General features: G+C 55.4%; 1 protein-coding gene across 2 annotated transcripts; it reads right to left on the bottom strand.

Annotated features, from left to right (window-relative positions):
- Window positions 1-802: 802 nt before the first annotated feature.
- Window positions 803-15,153, bottom strand: LDAF1 (lipid droplet assembly factor 1). Of its 2 annotated transcripts, XM_045589340.1 has the most exons (7): window positions 15,067-15,153; window positions 12,175-12,345; window positions 12,091-12,094; window positions 11,461-11,492; window positions 7,318-7,486; window positions 5,252-5,390; window positions 803-1,583 (listed from the first exon to the last, which is right to left on the bottom strand). In XM_045589340.1, exons 2-7 carry the CDS (start codon window positions 12,268-12,270, stop codon window positions 1,502-1,504), a joined length of 522 nt encoding a protein of 173 aa, XP_045445296.1. In that variant the 5' UTR covers window positions 12,271-12,345; window positions 15,067-15,153; the 3' UTR covers window positions 803-1,501. The 2 variants fall into 2 exon arrangements, with proteins under 2 accessions (XP_045445296.1, XP_045445297.1); XM_045589341.1 differs by lacking the exons at window positions 803-1,583; window positions 11,461-11,492; window positions 12,091-12,094 and adding an exon at window positions 2,471-2,579 and having other exon boundaries at window positions 15,067-15,133.
- Window positions 15,154-15,607: the final 454 nt, after the last annotated feature.

The raw sequence follows: 15,607 nt of genomic DNA, 5'->3' as shown, positions 1-15,607 counted from the left end.
CACACAGCGAGACTGTGCTGTCAAGCCCATGGTTTGTGGTGAGTTAGACCCGAGCCCAGGGGCGTAGACACTCACCTGAAGGAAGACCTTCCATACACACCCCCCCGCAATGGCAATGCCCCGTGTGGCAGGAATGGGCAGCTCTTCGCTGTATGGGGAAAGGCACTTCAGTGACGGATGTGGCTAACATGAATGCTGACAGGTTCCCAAAGTAAGGCCTTTTTGCCCTAACTGTGGCAAACTGCCCACATCTGCTTTTGCCTGCCTAGCAAACACTTCCTTTTCTTCTGACACCTGTCTGCACCCGTTTCCCCACCCTATGTGGGACCAGTGGAGCTGACCTACCCCTCCCCGTTCCTGAAGAGTGCCCCGCCCAGCCCTGCCCTATCAGCACAGTCCGTCCCCAGCACTGGGATTGGTCCGGGCTGCTCACATGACCCAAGTATGTCTAATCAGAGTCAGACCCAAACTCCTGTATGCACTATAGAAAAAAAGCAGCCCCCTTGTCTGGCACTAAGTGCTGCCCATAAGCTGCTGTGAGCGAGGGCCGGAGGGCAGGCCGCTGCTCCGAGGGACGCACTCTGAGGCGGAGGGAGCCTGGACCAGCAGCGCCTGCAGACTGAGCCCGGGCTTCCCAGTGGAAATGAGCCCCGCCCCCTCACCTCCCATGTTTTAAGCCACTTTGGATTGAGTGTCCATCACTAGCAACTAAAGAGCCATCTTACCAGGATCTGCCATGAATTCGACAAAGAACAAGGAATTTGTCTAAAGAGAAAGGGAATAGAAAGTAAAAAAAAGAAAAGAAAATCTAAACAAATATTTATTGAATAAAATGCCACAGCAAATAAACCACTGAAATAGAAATACCACAGAATTTTAAAATTTTCTGTAGTCCTTTAGCATTTTCATAGAACTTTTTAAAAAATGGCTTAACAGGACAAGTTCTTCAAAACAATACAAAAGTATCAAGTGCAAAGAGTAAAAGCACTGCACAGGAGTCAGCGTGGATGCTGTTCCCTGAGACTTGAAAAAAGCTCTTGACTACAAAATTAAGGCTGTTCTAACTTGAGAGTCTGTTATTGTCCAACGTTACTGTTCTTTCTGATAAAAAGCTAATAAAACAGAAGAGCTTGCTCTGTTTTGGATATTTCTCACCCCTACTCTTGTTTCGAGTGAGTGGAGAAATAAACAGCTTCTCTCATTTCTAAAAACAAAAGGAAGAACTAAAAAACAATCCACATTTGCCCTAATTTGGCCCCTAGACACAGACTCCTGGGTCAAGTCAACCTTGGGGTCCCATCAACAGGCTCTAGGGGCTCAACTTCCAAGTCAAGTCTGCCTCACCCGGGAGAAGGGTGAGCAGCCAAGCTGCCGGGCAGGGCAGGCCCCACAAACAGGTGACAGGCAGAGGACACACCCAGGGAATGTGACCGCCCAGCACCCTCCAGAGTGACTGGGACAGGCTCCGTCGGCACTCCTGGCGGGCCTGCACGCCTGGACCTCACGGGCGGCTGGCATCGCCGCCGGGGCTCGGCGTCAGCGGTCTGTCCCATGACGAGAGGACGCAGTCAGTTCCGGGGCCTCTGTGGAGAGAAGGGCGGAGACGTACACAGCTGGAGGGGGTTACCTTAGCTGCTTGCTGTCACCACACCAGGTCTGGGTCACAGCAGTTTCACAGGTGAGGAACCCGAGGGCACACGAAGTGAAGAGGGCTCAGTGAGACAGGGCTGACGGCCCTTTTCCCTTTTCTGATTTCCATAGCACGCTTTCCCCGTTGTTGCCTATGTCCTCACAACTATCCAGGGAGAAACGCAGAGCAAAGAGTAACCCTATCCTAACATACACAGAGCAGGGCCGTCACGACCTAAATGTCAGGGCGGATGGCCCACCAGCAGGCTAAGGTCCCGGCTGGTGCGGCAGGACAGTCAGTCCTGGGTCCCGCCGCCCGTCGCGCAGCAGCAGTGGGAGGGAGCTGTGGGGACGGAGCCATGCTGCCATCAGGCTGGCTCTTGGCCCCTCCCCAGCCCACAGGTCCGGGGACCAGAGCCACGCTGCGATGGGACTGGACCCTACCCAAGGGGTCCCAGATTGTAAGAGTGTGCAGGCTGGGCTGAGACACCCCCCAAGTGCATGAATATTTGTGCACCAGGCCTCTATTTTTACCAATAAAACAGCCTGAGCCCTGGCCAGGTGGCTCAGTTGGTTATGCTCCAACCGTTAGAGCACAGTCCTGAAATGCCAAGGTTGCAGGTTCAGTATCTGATCAGGTCACATACAAGAATCAACCAATGGATGCATAAATAAATGGAACAATAGGCTGATGTTTCTATTTCTCTCTCTCTCTCTCTCTCTCTCTCCCTCCCTCCCTCCCTCCCTCCCTCCCTCTCTCTCTCTCCTCTTTCTTTCTCAAATCAATACATTAAAAAAATAAAGAAAAATCCCCTTATCTTCATATTCCAATTGACTATTTCTTGGTGATTGAGCATCAGGGAGGTAGGGGAAGCAGCAGGTGGGTCTCTTTTGTCCCCGTGATGGCGTGTTTCCGAGGGCAGTGCTGCTGCCCCTGTGAGAGCCGGGATCTGTGGGTTGTCGTGAACTTGAGGCAGTCTTGCCAACCTGACAATCCACCACACACCAGCCTGGCTGACAAGCACGTTCCCAAGGTGCATCCCTCGCAAGTTCTTACTGCTGGAGCTGAGCAAACTGAACCCTCCTCACCACCCACCCAGCTGAGCACCCTGACAGGCCGCCGGCCCAGGAGGCTGCTGGGAGGACGGAGAGGTCTCGGGAAGCCCCACTTACTCCACAGAAAGGGCAGCTGCCGCTGCTGAAGAAACTCGGTTTGTCTCCCTCCCCTGCTTTGGACGCGGCTGGTGCAGCCCAGCCACGGCACCTTCCTGTGTCTGGGAGGTGACAGCTGGCGGCTCTGAGGGCAGCACGGCGGGTGGCTGGGCTATGACGGCGCAGAGCCCACGCCTCCAGCTTCCGGTTGGGCCACAAAGCCAACCACCTGTCCAAGCAGGGACCTGCTTCGGTCTTATTACCTGACAGCCTCAGCCTCCCACCTGCAGGCAGAGGGCTGAGAGGAGCCGTCTCCCCGAGGGGCGCTGGGAGGCGGCCGCACTGCGTGATGGCGGCGGCTCCACAGGCTGCCCGCTCTCCGCGCCGAGCCCGAGGCCGAGGCGCCCTGCGAGGAGCGTGCCCGGCTGAGCTGCACGGAGGCGGCCAGCGTGGCTCGTCCCACGGCTGCTCAGTTCCCACAAACCCAGCTTAGAGTCTCGTCTCCTTTAACAAAGTTAGTTATGTTATCTTTTGTTTTAGGGCCAAGATTCCTTTTGCCTCATAAAGTACAGTGGGCAGTCCTCTCCCCTGTGCTCTGGATTCCTGAACAAGAGAGGCACCTGTCCCCTGAGCTTTGAAGCATTCACCCACCGACAGCATAGCACGTCTTCCTCACTCCATGCTCAGTTCTCCATGAACCAGCACTCTCCAATGGCCAACCAAGCTACCAACTCATGCATGGTTGGAAAACCTACTGAAAGTACGAGAGAGACCCGTGGGTTTTAATGTAGCAAATCCTGCAGGTCCGGCCAGCCTTTCTGTCCCAGCACATGAGCCTCCACAGCCCGGGAGTGTGGTGACACTGCTTCTCACCACTTTGCTCAGTCCTGGAGCTTAGCTGAAGGGAGCACTTGCTGATAAAGTTCACATCTCACCGGCCATTAGCGCTCCCTTCCTGGGCCTGTGGGCTGGCCCAGAGCAGGCCGGGCCCTGTGAGGGTGCCTCCTCCTCAAGCTCCACCCAGGCAAGGCACAGGGCGGTGCACAGGCCGGAACCGCCCCCCTCTCCTCCTGAGACTCTAGAGGTCTCTGCACAGTGGGGACAAGGCCACTCCCTTCTCCGTTTTGTACTGGAAATATAATTACTTCTCCTGAAGGTGTGTTCTGTATGACAACAGGTAACTTTGTTCTTTGTAAATGAAAAAAAGTTTTTCAAATTCCTGTTATGATTTCCATTTGAACAATTATCAATACACTGAAACTTCAAACAAAAATTCTCCGAAGACTCGTCATTCTAAGGAGGTAAGATGGAGCTGGAACCAGAGGCTGAGCACCGAGTGTGGAGAGCTCAGGGTCCGAGAGCCTGGCCTGGAGCAGCCCTGACCACTGCCTCACCCCCAGGGCCAGCCCGCCTCGTCTCCCTCTCTCCACGACCAAGGGGAGCAGGTGCCAGGGGTCGTGGCTGCTGGGCCTGTGGCGGAGCCTGTGCAGCAGGAAAGGCGCGGACGCAGGGGCCAAACAGACCGACGTTTCGTCTTTCATCTCCTTCCAGACTGACAGCGACCAGCACGATGTCTGAGAGCTCCCACAGCTGCAGGGCCAGAGGCTCAGGGCTACTGTGCAGAGACCGAACCCAGCGTCTCAGTGCTGAGAGCACAGCTGGCCCCCTGCCCACTTCTGTAAACAGTGCCCTGGAGCTCAGCGACACTCTGGTTCACTTACTCTGCGGCTCTCACAGCACAGCACAGAGCTGTGGTTACAACCAAGACCACATGATCTGCCTCCTCTGAAATGCGCTGTCTGGCCCCTGATAGAGGTTTGCTGCCCCCTGCTGTGAAGCCATCTTACATCTCAGGTAAGGGTACTGCTCTGGCTCTGAGCCCCTCCCCTGCCGCTTGGTGCTGGGACCAGCCTCCTCCTCCCTGTTGTAAGTGCCTGCCTCCCAGGGCTGCGTCTGCCTCCCGGGGCTGAGGGTCCCCGGCCCGCAGCACGTGCTTGGGGGACTGGCTACACAATGAAGGCAGCAGGGCTGAAGGAAGCACAAAGGGGCACATCCCACTTGGAACTCACAGGGCCCATTGCAGCGGGGGCCGCGGCCCGCTGGTCCCTCCGCAGCGGACATCGATGGAGGCTGTCCCACTCAGGCCCCAGGGAGCTCTACCTCCAGCTCAGACTGACACCCAGGTGAGCAACAGGGACCGCAAGGAACACGGATGTTCCTCCTTCCTCCCAGAAAATCACCTTGATTTGAGTTTCTGTAAATTAATGAGCATCTTTTCAAAGGAACTAATCAGTAGCTACCTCATAGAGCTGCCATGACAACAAAACCATGTGGTGTGGGGGTTACAAAACCATCGCTTGAAGCTGCGCTGTAAGTCCCGTGATGCCCGTTGGAGCTGCCCTCCACACTGCGGGGAGGGTCACGGTGGGACCCGCAGGGAGAAGGCAGGTCACCGCGGGCGGGGGCTCACCTGGGGCAGAGCCAGTAGTTGATGAGGCTGGACATCGCCACGTAGGACACGACGATGGTCCCCGACACGGAGAGCGACAGGAAGCCCAGGACACAGAGCACGCAGAGCAGCGCCACGCCGCCCACCGAGAGGACCAGGCCTGGGAGGGCGGGAGGGCGGGAGAGTCACCTCACAGCGGCCGCGGCAGCCCGGCTGTCATGTGTAAAAAACAGCTGACTTTTTTAGAGAAAACACGTTTTTCATAAAGTGGGATCTGAGAGGGACGTGCAGTTCTGGCCGGTGAGGCCGGGCTCCCAGAGCGGGGAGCCCGAGGCCGAGGCCGATGCTGGTTAAGCGTTCCCCGACCGGGCCTCCTGGAGCTTCAGAGCGTCTGTCAAAGGTAAAATGATCAACGCCTCAGGCTGACCTGACCACACCACTCGCCACATGGATGACAGTGGCAGTTTCTGTCTGCCAGCATCTCCCCGCCTTCACAGCAAACCCCCTTCCCAACGCAGGACTAGCAACATGCAGAGCACGGCCCTCACGGCGGGAGCAGCGAGCAGCCCAGGCCCCCGTGGCCTTGGCGATCGTCTGTGCACACAGAATCCAACAGCGCGCTGCCTTCTCGTCAGACTGACAAAACCCAGTCAGCGTCCTCTGAAGGCAGCCAATAACCACTGTATCAGAAGCAGGAGCATTGGGAAGCTGGCTAAAAATTCAGATTTCTGGCCCTAGCCGGTTTAGCTCGATGGATAGAGTCCCGGCCTGTGGACTGAAAGATCCCAGGTTTGATTCCTATCAAGGGCACATGCCCAGGTTACAGGCTTGATCCCAAATAGGGGGGTGCAGGAGAGATAGAAACATCAATGATGTTTTTACAATAGCTCTCTCTTCCTCTTCCATTCTTCTCTGAAATCAAACATATATATATATGTTTGTTTGTTTTTTAAATTCAGATTTCTATTTTTTTTTTAATATATTTTATTGATTTTATACAGAGAGGAAGGGAGAGAGATAGAGAGTTAGAAACATCGATGAGAGAGAGTCATCAATCAGCCGCCTCCTGCACACCCCCGACCGGGGATATGCCCGCAACCAAGGTACATGCCCTTGACCGGAATCAAACCCGGGACCCTTCAGTCCCCAAGCCGACACTCTATCCATTGAGCCAAACCGGTCCCGGCTAAATTCAGATTTCTAGCCCCTACCCCAGACCGCCTGGATGAGACCTGAAGTCATCACTGTCACAAGCAGGACTCATGCTCACTCAAGCCCGAGACCCACTGCTCTGCAGGCTTTGCCCATGCTGATCTCCTGCCTAAAGCCCTTCCCGCCCCAAAGGAAACCGTTGTCACACGTCTCCAAGCCCTGCCTCTGGGAAGCTTGTACGCCACCACAGTGAGGGGCCGTCTTCTCTCCACGCTCACGTGTCCGCCCACCACTGACCCACTCGCCCCCCGCCCCGGGACTCCCGCCCACCGTGCCTGCCCTCCTCGAGCACAGCGCGCCGGTCCGGCCGGGGCGGGAAACCATCCGGTGCTCCGGGCTCCGCGCAGGCGCAGCAGGGGCTGCAGGGGCTGCGGCCTGCCGCCACCTCCTGGCAGTCTGCTGTGGCTGTGATCTGACTGGGGCAAACGGAGCCGAAGAGAGCTGCTCTCTCGGCCGCTCTAACTCAGCGTCACCGGGGGAGCTGAGCGTCGGCCCGGGAACCTCAGGAGGAAAGGGGAGAGGAGAGCCCCAGCGCCCCGCAAGGCGGCAGCCGGCGGCGGGCGGCAGCGACAGCAGTCAGCATCCACGGGGAGGCTGCCCGTGGACTGTGCTGAACACGCGATGAAATGTGTGTTCAATCCCCACGACAGCCCCCGAGCCAGCACGTCACTCGGGCTGACACTGAGGACTCGGGGCGCAGGGAGGGCCCACAGCGTGTCCGTATCGCACTGGGAGTGCGAACATTAACGCGACTCCGTGTTTCAGCCCCCTGACGGCGGCCATGCCCACGTGCTGCTGCCAAGAGCAGGGGCCTCTGCCCAGCGCTCAGGTGCCAATAAGCAGCATTCTCCGGGGGCAGATAACCGAGCAGGTACCTTCCAGCAGCATGACTCCCACGAGGGCAGCCAGGGAGGTGAGCGCCACGAGGAGCAGGAAGAAGCCAACAGGGACGGCCGACATCACGACGAACACCAGCAGGGTGAGGGCTGCAAAAGGGTGGCGGTCCAGGTACTGGCCCACCGGAGACTTCATGAAGGCCACCACCTGCGGCAGAGAGGACAGCGATGCACAGCGGGCGCCGCCTGCAGGAGGCACGGCAGCCATGCCTTGGGCTCCTGAGGAAGAGCGGTAACAGTCCTCCCCAGAGGGACCCTCATGCCCACACCCGAAGGCGACTGGGCACTCCGCCAGTCTGAGGGCCGCCAGCGGAGCCCCGAGGGAGGCGGGGCCGTGAGCAGAGCCAGCACAGTGTCCCTCTGCCCCTGCACGCCCGCCGAGGCCAGGGCACAGCGAGGTCCCCGCTCACCAGATCCCCTGCTTGCTGGAAACGGGCATCTCGGCCCTGCCCAGGCCCGGGCCAGATGCTGCTGGTTAACAAGATGCCCGGCTACCCGCTGCCCCGGGCACCCACTGAAGCTGGAGGAGGGGGGCTCAGTGTCACCTAGAGCCACACAGCTTCCTCGCGGCACAGGGAGGCCAGGAGAATCCCCTCTCCGTGTCAAAGGCTTTCCAGGACTGCCACCTCGTTAGGAAAAGAGCCTTTAGCCATCAACCTGGACACCCCGCGGCCACAGCCGACGACTCTGTGGCGCGGGCGGCGTCAGTCAGCGAGCGGCTCTTCCTCCCCAGGAGCAGGCTCCCCCTCCTACACCAGCGGAGGCCTGGCACAGAGGGCACTGCCACCGGCTCCCTGCCAGCTGCTCCTTCCAGGAGCTGCCGAGTGTGGCTCTGCAGTTCTCCGGCAGAGGGAGCGGAGGCGCAGGCTGCCCGCTCTGCCCTCCGGGATGCAGCAGGAGTCTCCTGGGGTGTGTGTGGGGGGGGGCGGGGGGGGGCTGAAGGTGAGGGTGAGGCCAGGAGAGGGTCCCGGAGTGGCTGCCCCTCCAGCTGTCCAGGCCCAGTGGCACATCTCCTTAGTAAGCCCGGCTGGCCAGTTCCCCCGGTTCCCCGGTTCCTCCTGGGACAGTCCCTGAGCGCGGAGGCGGCTGGGCTGAGCTCCAGGTGCCAGCAGGGTGAAAGGTGGCTTGTTTAGCTGATGAACTGGGTTTTTAATTGGTTTTAAATTTAAAAATTGAAATTTGATTCAGTTGTTGGAAGTTTTAAGTTTCATTTCAAATAAGTCAGTTATGTCTCAAATTTTCAACTGAAAATTTTATGAAATCTGAACAGAAATCAAGTATTTGCAATAAAAATTTAACATCTGAATTGAATGCTCTGAGTATATGGAAAAAGAATGTAGAATATCTATCTCACTAATGATTTATACTGATTACTGGTTGAAATTATGTTGTTTTTGGATACACTAGGCTATATAAAATATATTATTAAAATTAATTTCATCTGTTTCTTTATATGCTTTTAATGTGGCTATTAAAAACTTTAAAATTATATACTTGGCTTACTTCCATTGGAAAGGGAAGAAACAAATAAGAAGCAAAGGCTGGCTTTTGAGCAGGACCATGAGCAGGAAGGAGGGGCCGGCAGTCTGTGCGAGGCCATGGGGAGGCATGGGAAGTGCAAGCCCCCAGCCTGCAGGTGGCTGAGGGCCCTGAGGGCACGGGGGAGGTGAGGACGGAGCGATGACGGGGAGGCTGGAGGGGACCTGCTGGGACCTGGGAGGAAAGCAGGACTGCGCCACTCAGTCCTAAGCAATCTCCTGTTTCTTAGCCTCTTCTGCCTCTGGGGCCTACGATTAACATTAATTCAACAGACATTTTACAGAAACTGCTCTGCCGGGCTTACCCACTGTAACCCCGTCCTCTGGCCCCGCGGTCACCAACCGTCCGGACCTCGGACCAGTGGCTGGTGACCGCTGCTGCAGCCCAAAGCCAGTCCACGACCGTGGCCGAGGACGAAGTCGAAGAAGGGGCGATGCCAGGAGGCAGGGTTCACGCTGGGATGTCGAACTCAAGGTGGTGGAAACAGGAAGGACACACACCACATGCCTGGTCAGCGTCTGGCTGCAGCATGCTCGCCTCACTCGCGTCCCCGGCAGCGGTCACCGCAGAGGCACATGCCTTCTGGTTTCCGCTCTGAATAACTGCCCTTTTCATGACCCATTTAGTGCCACCTTCCCCACACTTCCCCGAGTGTGTTTCGTTGGTAGTGGTGATTTCGCCATTTAAAATGGCGCCTGTGTGTAAGCAGGCAGTGTTGTGACTCAGAGAAAACAAATGTGTCAGCTAAGCTTCATTCAGGCAAGAGGCATGGCGGGCCCGCTGTGCGCTCACTGGCTTAGTGAGGTGTCTGTACACAGAAATAGCACTGCAACAGGTATGGATTAATTGTGGATGGGAGTGCTGTGACCAGGAGTTTGCCAAGACCTAACCCTGTATTTCGCTAGGAGCAGAGGTCCAGGATTTACAAATTCAGTGTGGGGGGGGGGGGGTAACTTTATAAGATACAGCTAACACATATAATGAGAATCAAGTTAGAAGGTAGATGAGTTAACTTTTAGAAACAAGAGTTTCAGCCTGCTGCTTGTCCAATGGAAAGAAAGCTGTCTAGCCATAGCAGGTGTGGCTCATTGGATAGTGTTGGCCTGTGGACCGAAAGGTCCTGGGTTTGATTCCGGTCAAGAGCACATGCCTGGGTTGCAGACTCAATCCCCAGTTAAGGGGGATCAGTGATTCTCATCATTGATGTTTTAATCTCTTTCTCCCTCTCCCTTCCTCTCTGAAATCAATAAAAATATATTTAAAAACAAAAAAAGAAAAAGAAAAGCTGTCTTAATTCAGAGTGCCTGCAGCACTGGGCGAGTGGAGAAAGGGTCTCTGTAGAGTGCATTACCCAGATCACAAAGTGGTGTCTTCTCCGATGGACCGCAGTGGGCTGTGCCGTCCAGCACAAAGAGAGGGCACAAAATAGCTCATTATCCAACATGCACATTGTTATGGGCACACTGGAGGCCCAGTGCACGAATTCGTGCATGGCTGGGGTCCTTCGGCCTGGTTGACAATCAAGGCTGGCTGGGGGGAGGAGCTGAGGGAGGTTGGCTAAGGAGGGTTGGGTAGGAGAGGGGCCACAGGAGGTTAGCTGTGGTAGCGCACTGACCACCAGGGGGCAGCTCCTGAGTTGAGCGTCTGTCCCCCGGTGGTCAGTGTGCACCAAAACGACTGGTTGACCAGTCATTCCGGTTGTTCCGGTCATTCGGTTGTAAAGGTTCTTAGGCTTTTATATACACTAAAGGCCCGGTGCATAAAATTTGTGCACTCAAGGGGGAGTGTCCCTCAGCCCAGCCTGCGTCCTCTCCAATCTGGGACCCCTCGGCCTTGCCTGCCTGCCTGCCTGATTGCCCTTAACAGCTTCTGCCTGCCAGCCTGATCACCCCCTAACCATTCCCCTGCCAGCCTTATTGACGCCTAACTGCTCCCCTGCCAGCCCGATTGCCCATAACTGCCATCACCTGGCAACCTGGTTGCCCCTAATTGCCCTCCCCTGCAGGCCTGGTCCCCCTCAACTGCCCTCCCCTGCTGGACTAATTGCCCACAACTGCCCTCCCCTGCCAGCCATCTTGTGACCACATGGGGGTGGCCATTTTGTGCAAGGGTGTGATGGTCAATTTACATATTACTTCTTTATTATATAGGATTGCCCAGAAAAAGTCTAGAAGGACATACAACAAAATGGTAATAATGCTGTATCTGGGAGCTGCTATTATTTTCTGACAATGTGCTGAAAGGCACATAAAAGAAAGCTATAAAGATAAATGCAGGGAAGTGCAATATACTATCTGAAGTCCCATCCCCATTGAATAGCTACTGAACCCCTGGAAAGTGGCTAGTGCAAAGTAAGATACGTTATGAAAAATGCACACTGTATTTCCAAGACTTAGTATAAAAAAACAGTAAAGCATCTAAATAACATTCTTCCATTAATAATTTTTATAATGATTACATGTTGAAATGATATTTTGGGTATGCTAGATTAAATAAAATACATTACTAAAATGAATTTCTTCTACTTCCTTTTAATTTTTAAATGTGCCCACTAGAAAACTTTACCATTTTTTAAATACTCACCCATGGATATATTTTTCTATTGATTTTTTTTTGAGAGAGAGACGCATTGACTGGTTGCCTCCCATATGCACCCCAACCCATGATCAAACCCGCACCCTAGGTATTGTATCATGATGGGAATCAAACCCACAACCTTTTGGTACATTGGGAGACCCTCCAACCAGCGGAGCTGCCTGGCTAGGGCAGCCACTAGAAAATGTTAAGTCACATCGGTGGCTCACATCACATTTCTATGTGACACTGGGTTTCTGATGGAATACTGAGCTCAGACCTCTAACTCTGGCCCTCATTTTCAGGGTAACAGATAAGCCCAATTAACAACAAAGCTAGAGAAATCCTGGTATCTGTGACGTAGGCTAGAGCAGCCTGCCCACATCCATTCAGAACTGAGTGGTGCAGCGTGGTCTGCGGCTGGGCTGTGAAGTGGACCCGTACGTGTTGTACGTGACTCTCAGGCAGTCGCCTGAAATGCATACTGGCTTCTAAGTCCTTCTTCCCCTCTCCTCTTGCCTGCTGCCTGCAATGTGGATGTGATGGCTGAGGCTAGCCATCTTGGACCATGAGCTGGAAGGTCACAACTCAGACACGGCAGAGAGGTAAGCTACAAAGAGTCCTGACCCACCTCCAAAGTTTTCTACCCGAGAGAGAGCTTCCTATGGATTAAGCTAATGGTACCTCGGGGTTTTCCATTACGCAAACTGACTGGAAACTGACCTTCGAGTTGTTCTGGACAGACTCCATGAGCAAACACAGCTTCCTCTGCAGCTCCTGCAAGTCCTTCGAGGTATTTGCGGTGTCCTCTTTGGCCATTCTGCAACGCACGTTAGTCTTTTAGGGATCAGGTCTTCCACCAGCTGACTCTCGTCGCCCTGTCTCTTGTTGCCACTGGAAGAAGCAAAAAGTTTCTTAAACCATCAACAGTCTCAGCAACGGACCCAACAATAGCTTCTACCATCTTCACACGTTGATGGTGGTAAACAGACGAAGGGTAACTTGGCAATATCTATCAAAATTTCCAGTTGCACACACCTTGATCCAACACTTTGTTTTTCCAGACACATGAAGGAAATAATAAAACAGGCATTATCACAATATACCAAAATGATGTGCAGTGAGTGTATCCCTGATTATAACATACTAGAGGTCTGGTGCATGAAATTTGTGCATTGGGGTGGGTGGGGAGAGAGTGGTCCCTCGGCCTGGCCTGCATGCTCTCCAATCTGGGACATCTCTCTTGCAGTCCAGGACTGCTGGCTCCTAACCACCTGCCTGCCTGTCTGATCACCCGTAATCACTCTGCCTGCCTGCCTGATTTCCCCTAACTGCCTCTGCCTGCCAATCTGATCACCCCTAACCACACTCCCTGCCAGCCTGATTGCCCCTAAGGTGAGCAGATTTTAACATTGGTAAAGCGCGACATTGACCTGGAGGAGGGGCAGTTCTTGATTAAAAATTTGGTCTATATGGAGCAACAAAAATTTTCATAGAATGCAAAAATAGTATTGTAATATATATTTTTTAAAAATTTTCAACATAAGTACAATTTACAAATATAATAAATAAATAAAAATTATGTATAGTCATGTCACTTTCAAGGCCGGCGCTAGACTTTTTGCCGCCACTATAAAATATAAATAATACGCGTACTGTCTGCTAAATTCAAGAAAAATTATGTATTTATGAAGTAAATAAATAAATTACTTACCTAAATTATCTGAATAGCTGATTTATAATGACATCACTTGTTTAACTAGCTTACTAGCACACAGTACAATGTGTATCATCAAGAGACATTTACAAAATGTTTTCGTCGTTGCCAATCTCCAAAAATGCCATTGTTCATTAAGTCCAAACAATGGTTGTCCAATTCTAACAACTGATCAACAATGCGAACTTTGAGAAGCAGTTCTTGATAATGAGTTCTCAACAATTATTTGTTATTATTAAAGTTTAACATTATAAAATTAACAAAAATAATATAAAACTCATATCCTGGCTAAATAGCCACATGGCCGCCGAAAACTGTTTATTCCCTTCCCATTCTCCCGCCACTCCCTAGCTTGTTGGGCATTCTTTCCAAAAATCGGGACTTTTTTAAAACGCTGCGGGATGCGGGACAAATTGTCCCAAAAGCGGGAAGTCTGGTCGCCTTACCCTAACAACTATGCCTTTGCCCGCTACCGTGTCTTTGTCAGGAAGGACATCCAGAAGACGCTGGTCTGTCCAGTCTAATTAGCATGTTACCCTTTTATTAGTATAGATCACATGTGTCAAACACAAGGCCCACTGGCCTAATCCGTCCCGCCAGGCCTTGCAATGTGGCCCGCACCACGCTGTCATCACTGCACTCCGCTGCGTTTCCATCACAATGACAGTTTATGACTGTTCAGTAAACCATTCGGCCCGCGATTTAGGCTGGATTTTAGATTTTGGCCCCTTCTCTGATTGAGTTTGACACCCCTAGTATAGATAATCAATAGCAAAACAATGGAAAGAAGCTAACCGTCCATTAGTAGGAAACTGGTTAAATAATGACAAATTCATACAACAGAGTGTCGGACAATCATTAAAACGCTAAGGCAGCTATTTAGTGACATGAAAATATGCCTGTGAGAAAAAATCATAGAAGACTTCATGTGGCTGCATCCATATTTTACGTACCATCCCATGTAAAGGTCTTGGGTGTTATCTGAGAGCTTCTGTATGAGATACCGAAAAGAAGACAGAAGAGAGAAAGCGGGGGCACTGTTTCAAGTCCCATTGCCCCCTTCCCCCAGAAACCTCCCTCACACCATACAGGTGGTTTCTGCCTTTACCGCTCCCGCCGCGGGCTGCCGGGCGGCGCTCCTGGGCGGCGGAGGGAGCGGGAGGGGAGCGGCGGCGGCCGGCGGGGGAGGAGGCGGGGGGCCGCGCTACCGCCACAGGGGCTGGCGCCGCCGGGAGCCCCGGGGATCCGTCCAGGGCCTGGGCCCCGCCCCGCCCCGCCCCGCCCCGCCCATCCCGGCGCCGAGCCGCCGCTCCCCCCGCCGGCAGGCCTCGGCGGAGCCCCCCACCCCGCCCCGCCCTCGGGCGGCTGCCACGGGTCCCGGGGGGGCTGGGCCGCGGCCACCCCGCCCCCGGCTTCCCTCCGCCTCCCAGGCCCGGTGGCGCCCGGAGCTGGCCGGGCCGGGGCCGGGGCGGGCGTGGTGCCGGCGGGGAGGCCGGAGGACGGCCCGGAAGGGGCGCTGGGGGGGCGCCTCCGTGACCGCGAGGCTCGGCGCGACCTGCGCCCTCGGAGAGAAGCGGGCCGTGGGGAGGGAGGGAGACCCGCGGCCGGTTTCCCAAGTCGGGCGGGATGGGCGGGGTGGGTGAGGTGGGTCGGGGTCAGGTGGGGCGGGTGGGGTGGGGTGGGGTGGGGATCCGGAGGGTGGGGTGGAATGGGGTGGGCGAGGCTGCAGCCCCTTCGCCCTGAAGGCGGCCGTGGGCCGGCGGAGTTGAGCTCGGGCCCGGCCGCGGAGGACTCACCCGCTCCCCACACTGCCGGGCGGTGCGGCCGGCGCCCCCGCTCCTGCCCGCCTCCCCGCGGGGCTCGGCAGCGCGCTCCGCCCCGCCGCCCGGAGCTCTCACCAGCCTCGCGGCGCCCTAACCGGCGTCAGCAGCTGGAGCCGGGGAGCCGGGGAGGGAGGGGAGCGCAGGCCGGGCGGAGCGTGCTGCGGCCCCGCCCCGCCAAGGCCACGCCCCTGGCCACGCTCCCAGCCACTCCCTGCCCGCTCAGACCACGCCCACGCACCGCCAAAGGCTACGCCCAAGCCACGCCCGCTCAGGCCACGCCCCGGCCACTCCCTGTCCACTCAGACCACGCCCCCTTCCGCCCTGGGCTCGCCGTGCCTGCGGTGCCCGGCCGAGCGCGTTACCGCCCACCTGCTCCCGGCCTTGGGAGCCAGGGGTCCAGCCGGAGGTTTACGGAGGAGGAAACGGGCTCACAGAGACGCCCTTCTGTCCTCCGAGGAGACGCGCGGTGCCCAGCCGTCGCTGGACGGCGCACAGGAAGCTCTCTGGAAGCATCCCGGAGCTCAGGGTGTTTGCAGCGGGCTTTCCGGTGGAAGACTAAACATCACTTCTCAATGCGAGCGTCCTGAGCCGGTGTCTCCGCTGTCACAGCGGAGAG

The sequence above is a fragment of the Pipistrellus kuhlii genome, unplaced genomic scaffold (genome assembly GCF_014108245.1).
Source record: "Pipistrellus kuhlii isolate mPipKuh1 unplaced genomic scaffold, mPipKuh1.p scaffold_m20_p_31, whole genome shotgun sequence".
Lineage (NCBI taxonomy): Eukaryota > Metazoa > Chordata > Mammalia > Chiroptera > Vespertilionidae > Pipistrellus > Pipistrellus kuhlii.
Note: the sequence above shows the minus strand (reverse complement) of the source record. Positions and strands in the feature narration are given on the sequence as shown.

Excerpts from the sequence above, each read along its gene's own strand:
- LDAF1 (XM_045589340.1), bottom strand. The coding sequence starts at position 12,270 with ATGGCCAAAGAGGACACCGCAAATACCTCGAAGGACTTGCAGGAGCTG. Across the intron at positions 7,487-11,460 it reads ATAGAAAAATATATCCATGG|GTGGTGGCCTTCATGAAGTC; the intron begins GTGAGTATTTAA and ends TCTCTGCCGCAG. Across the intron at positions 1,584-5,251 it reads AACTACTGGCTCTGCCCCAG|AGGCCCCGGAACTGACTGCG; the intron begins GTGAGCCCCCGC and ends TTCTCTCCACAG.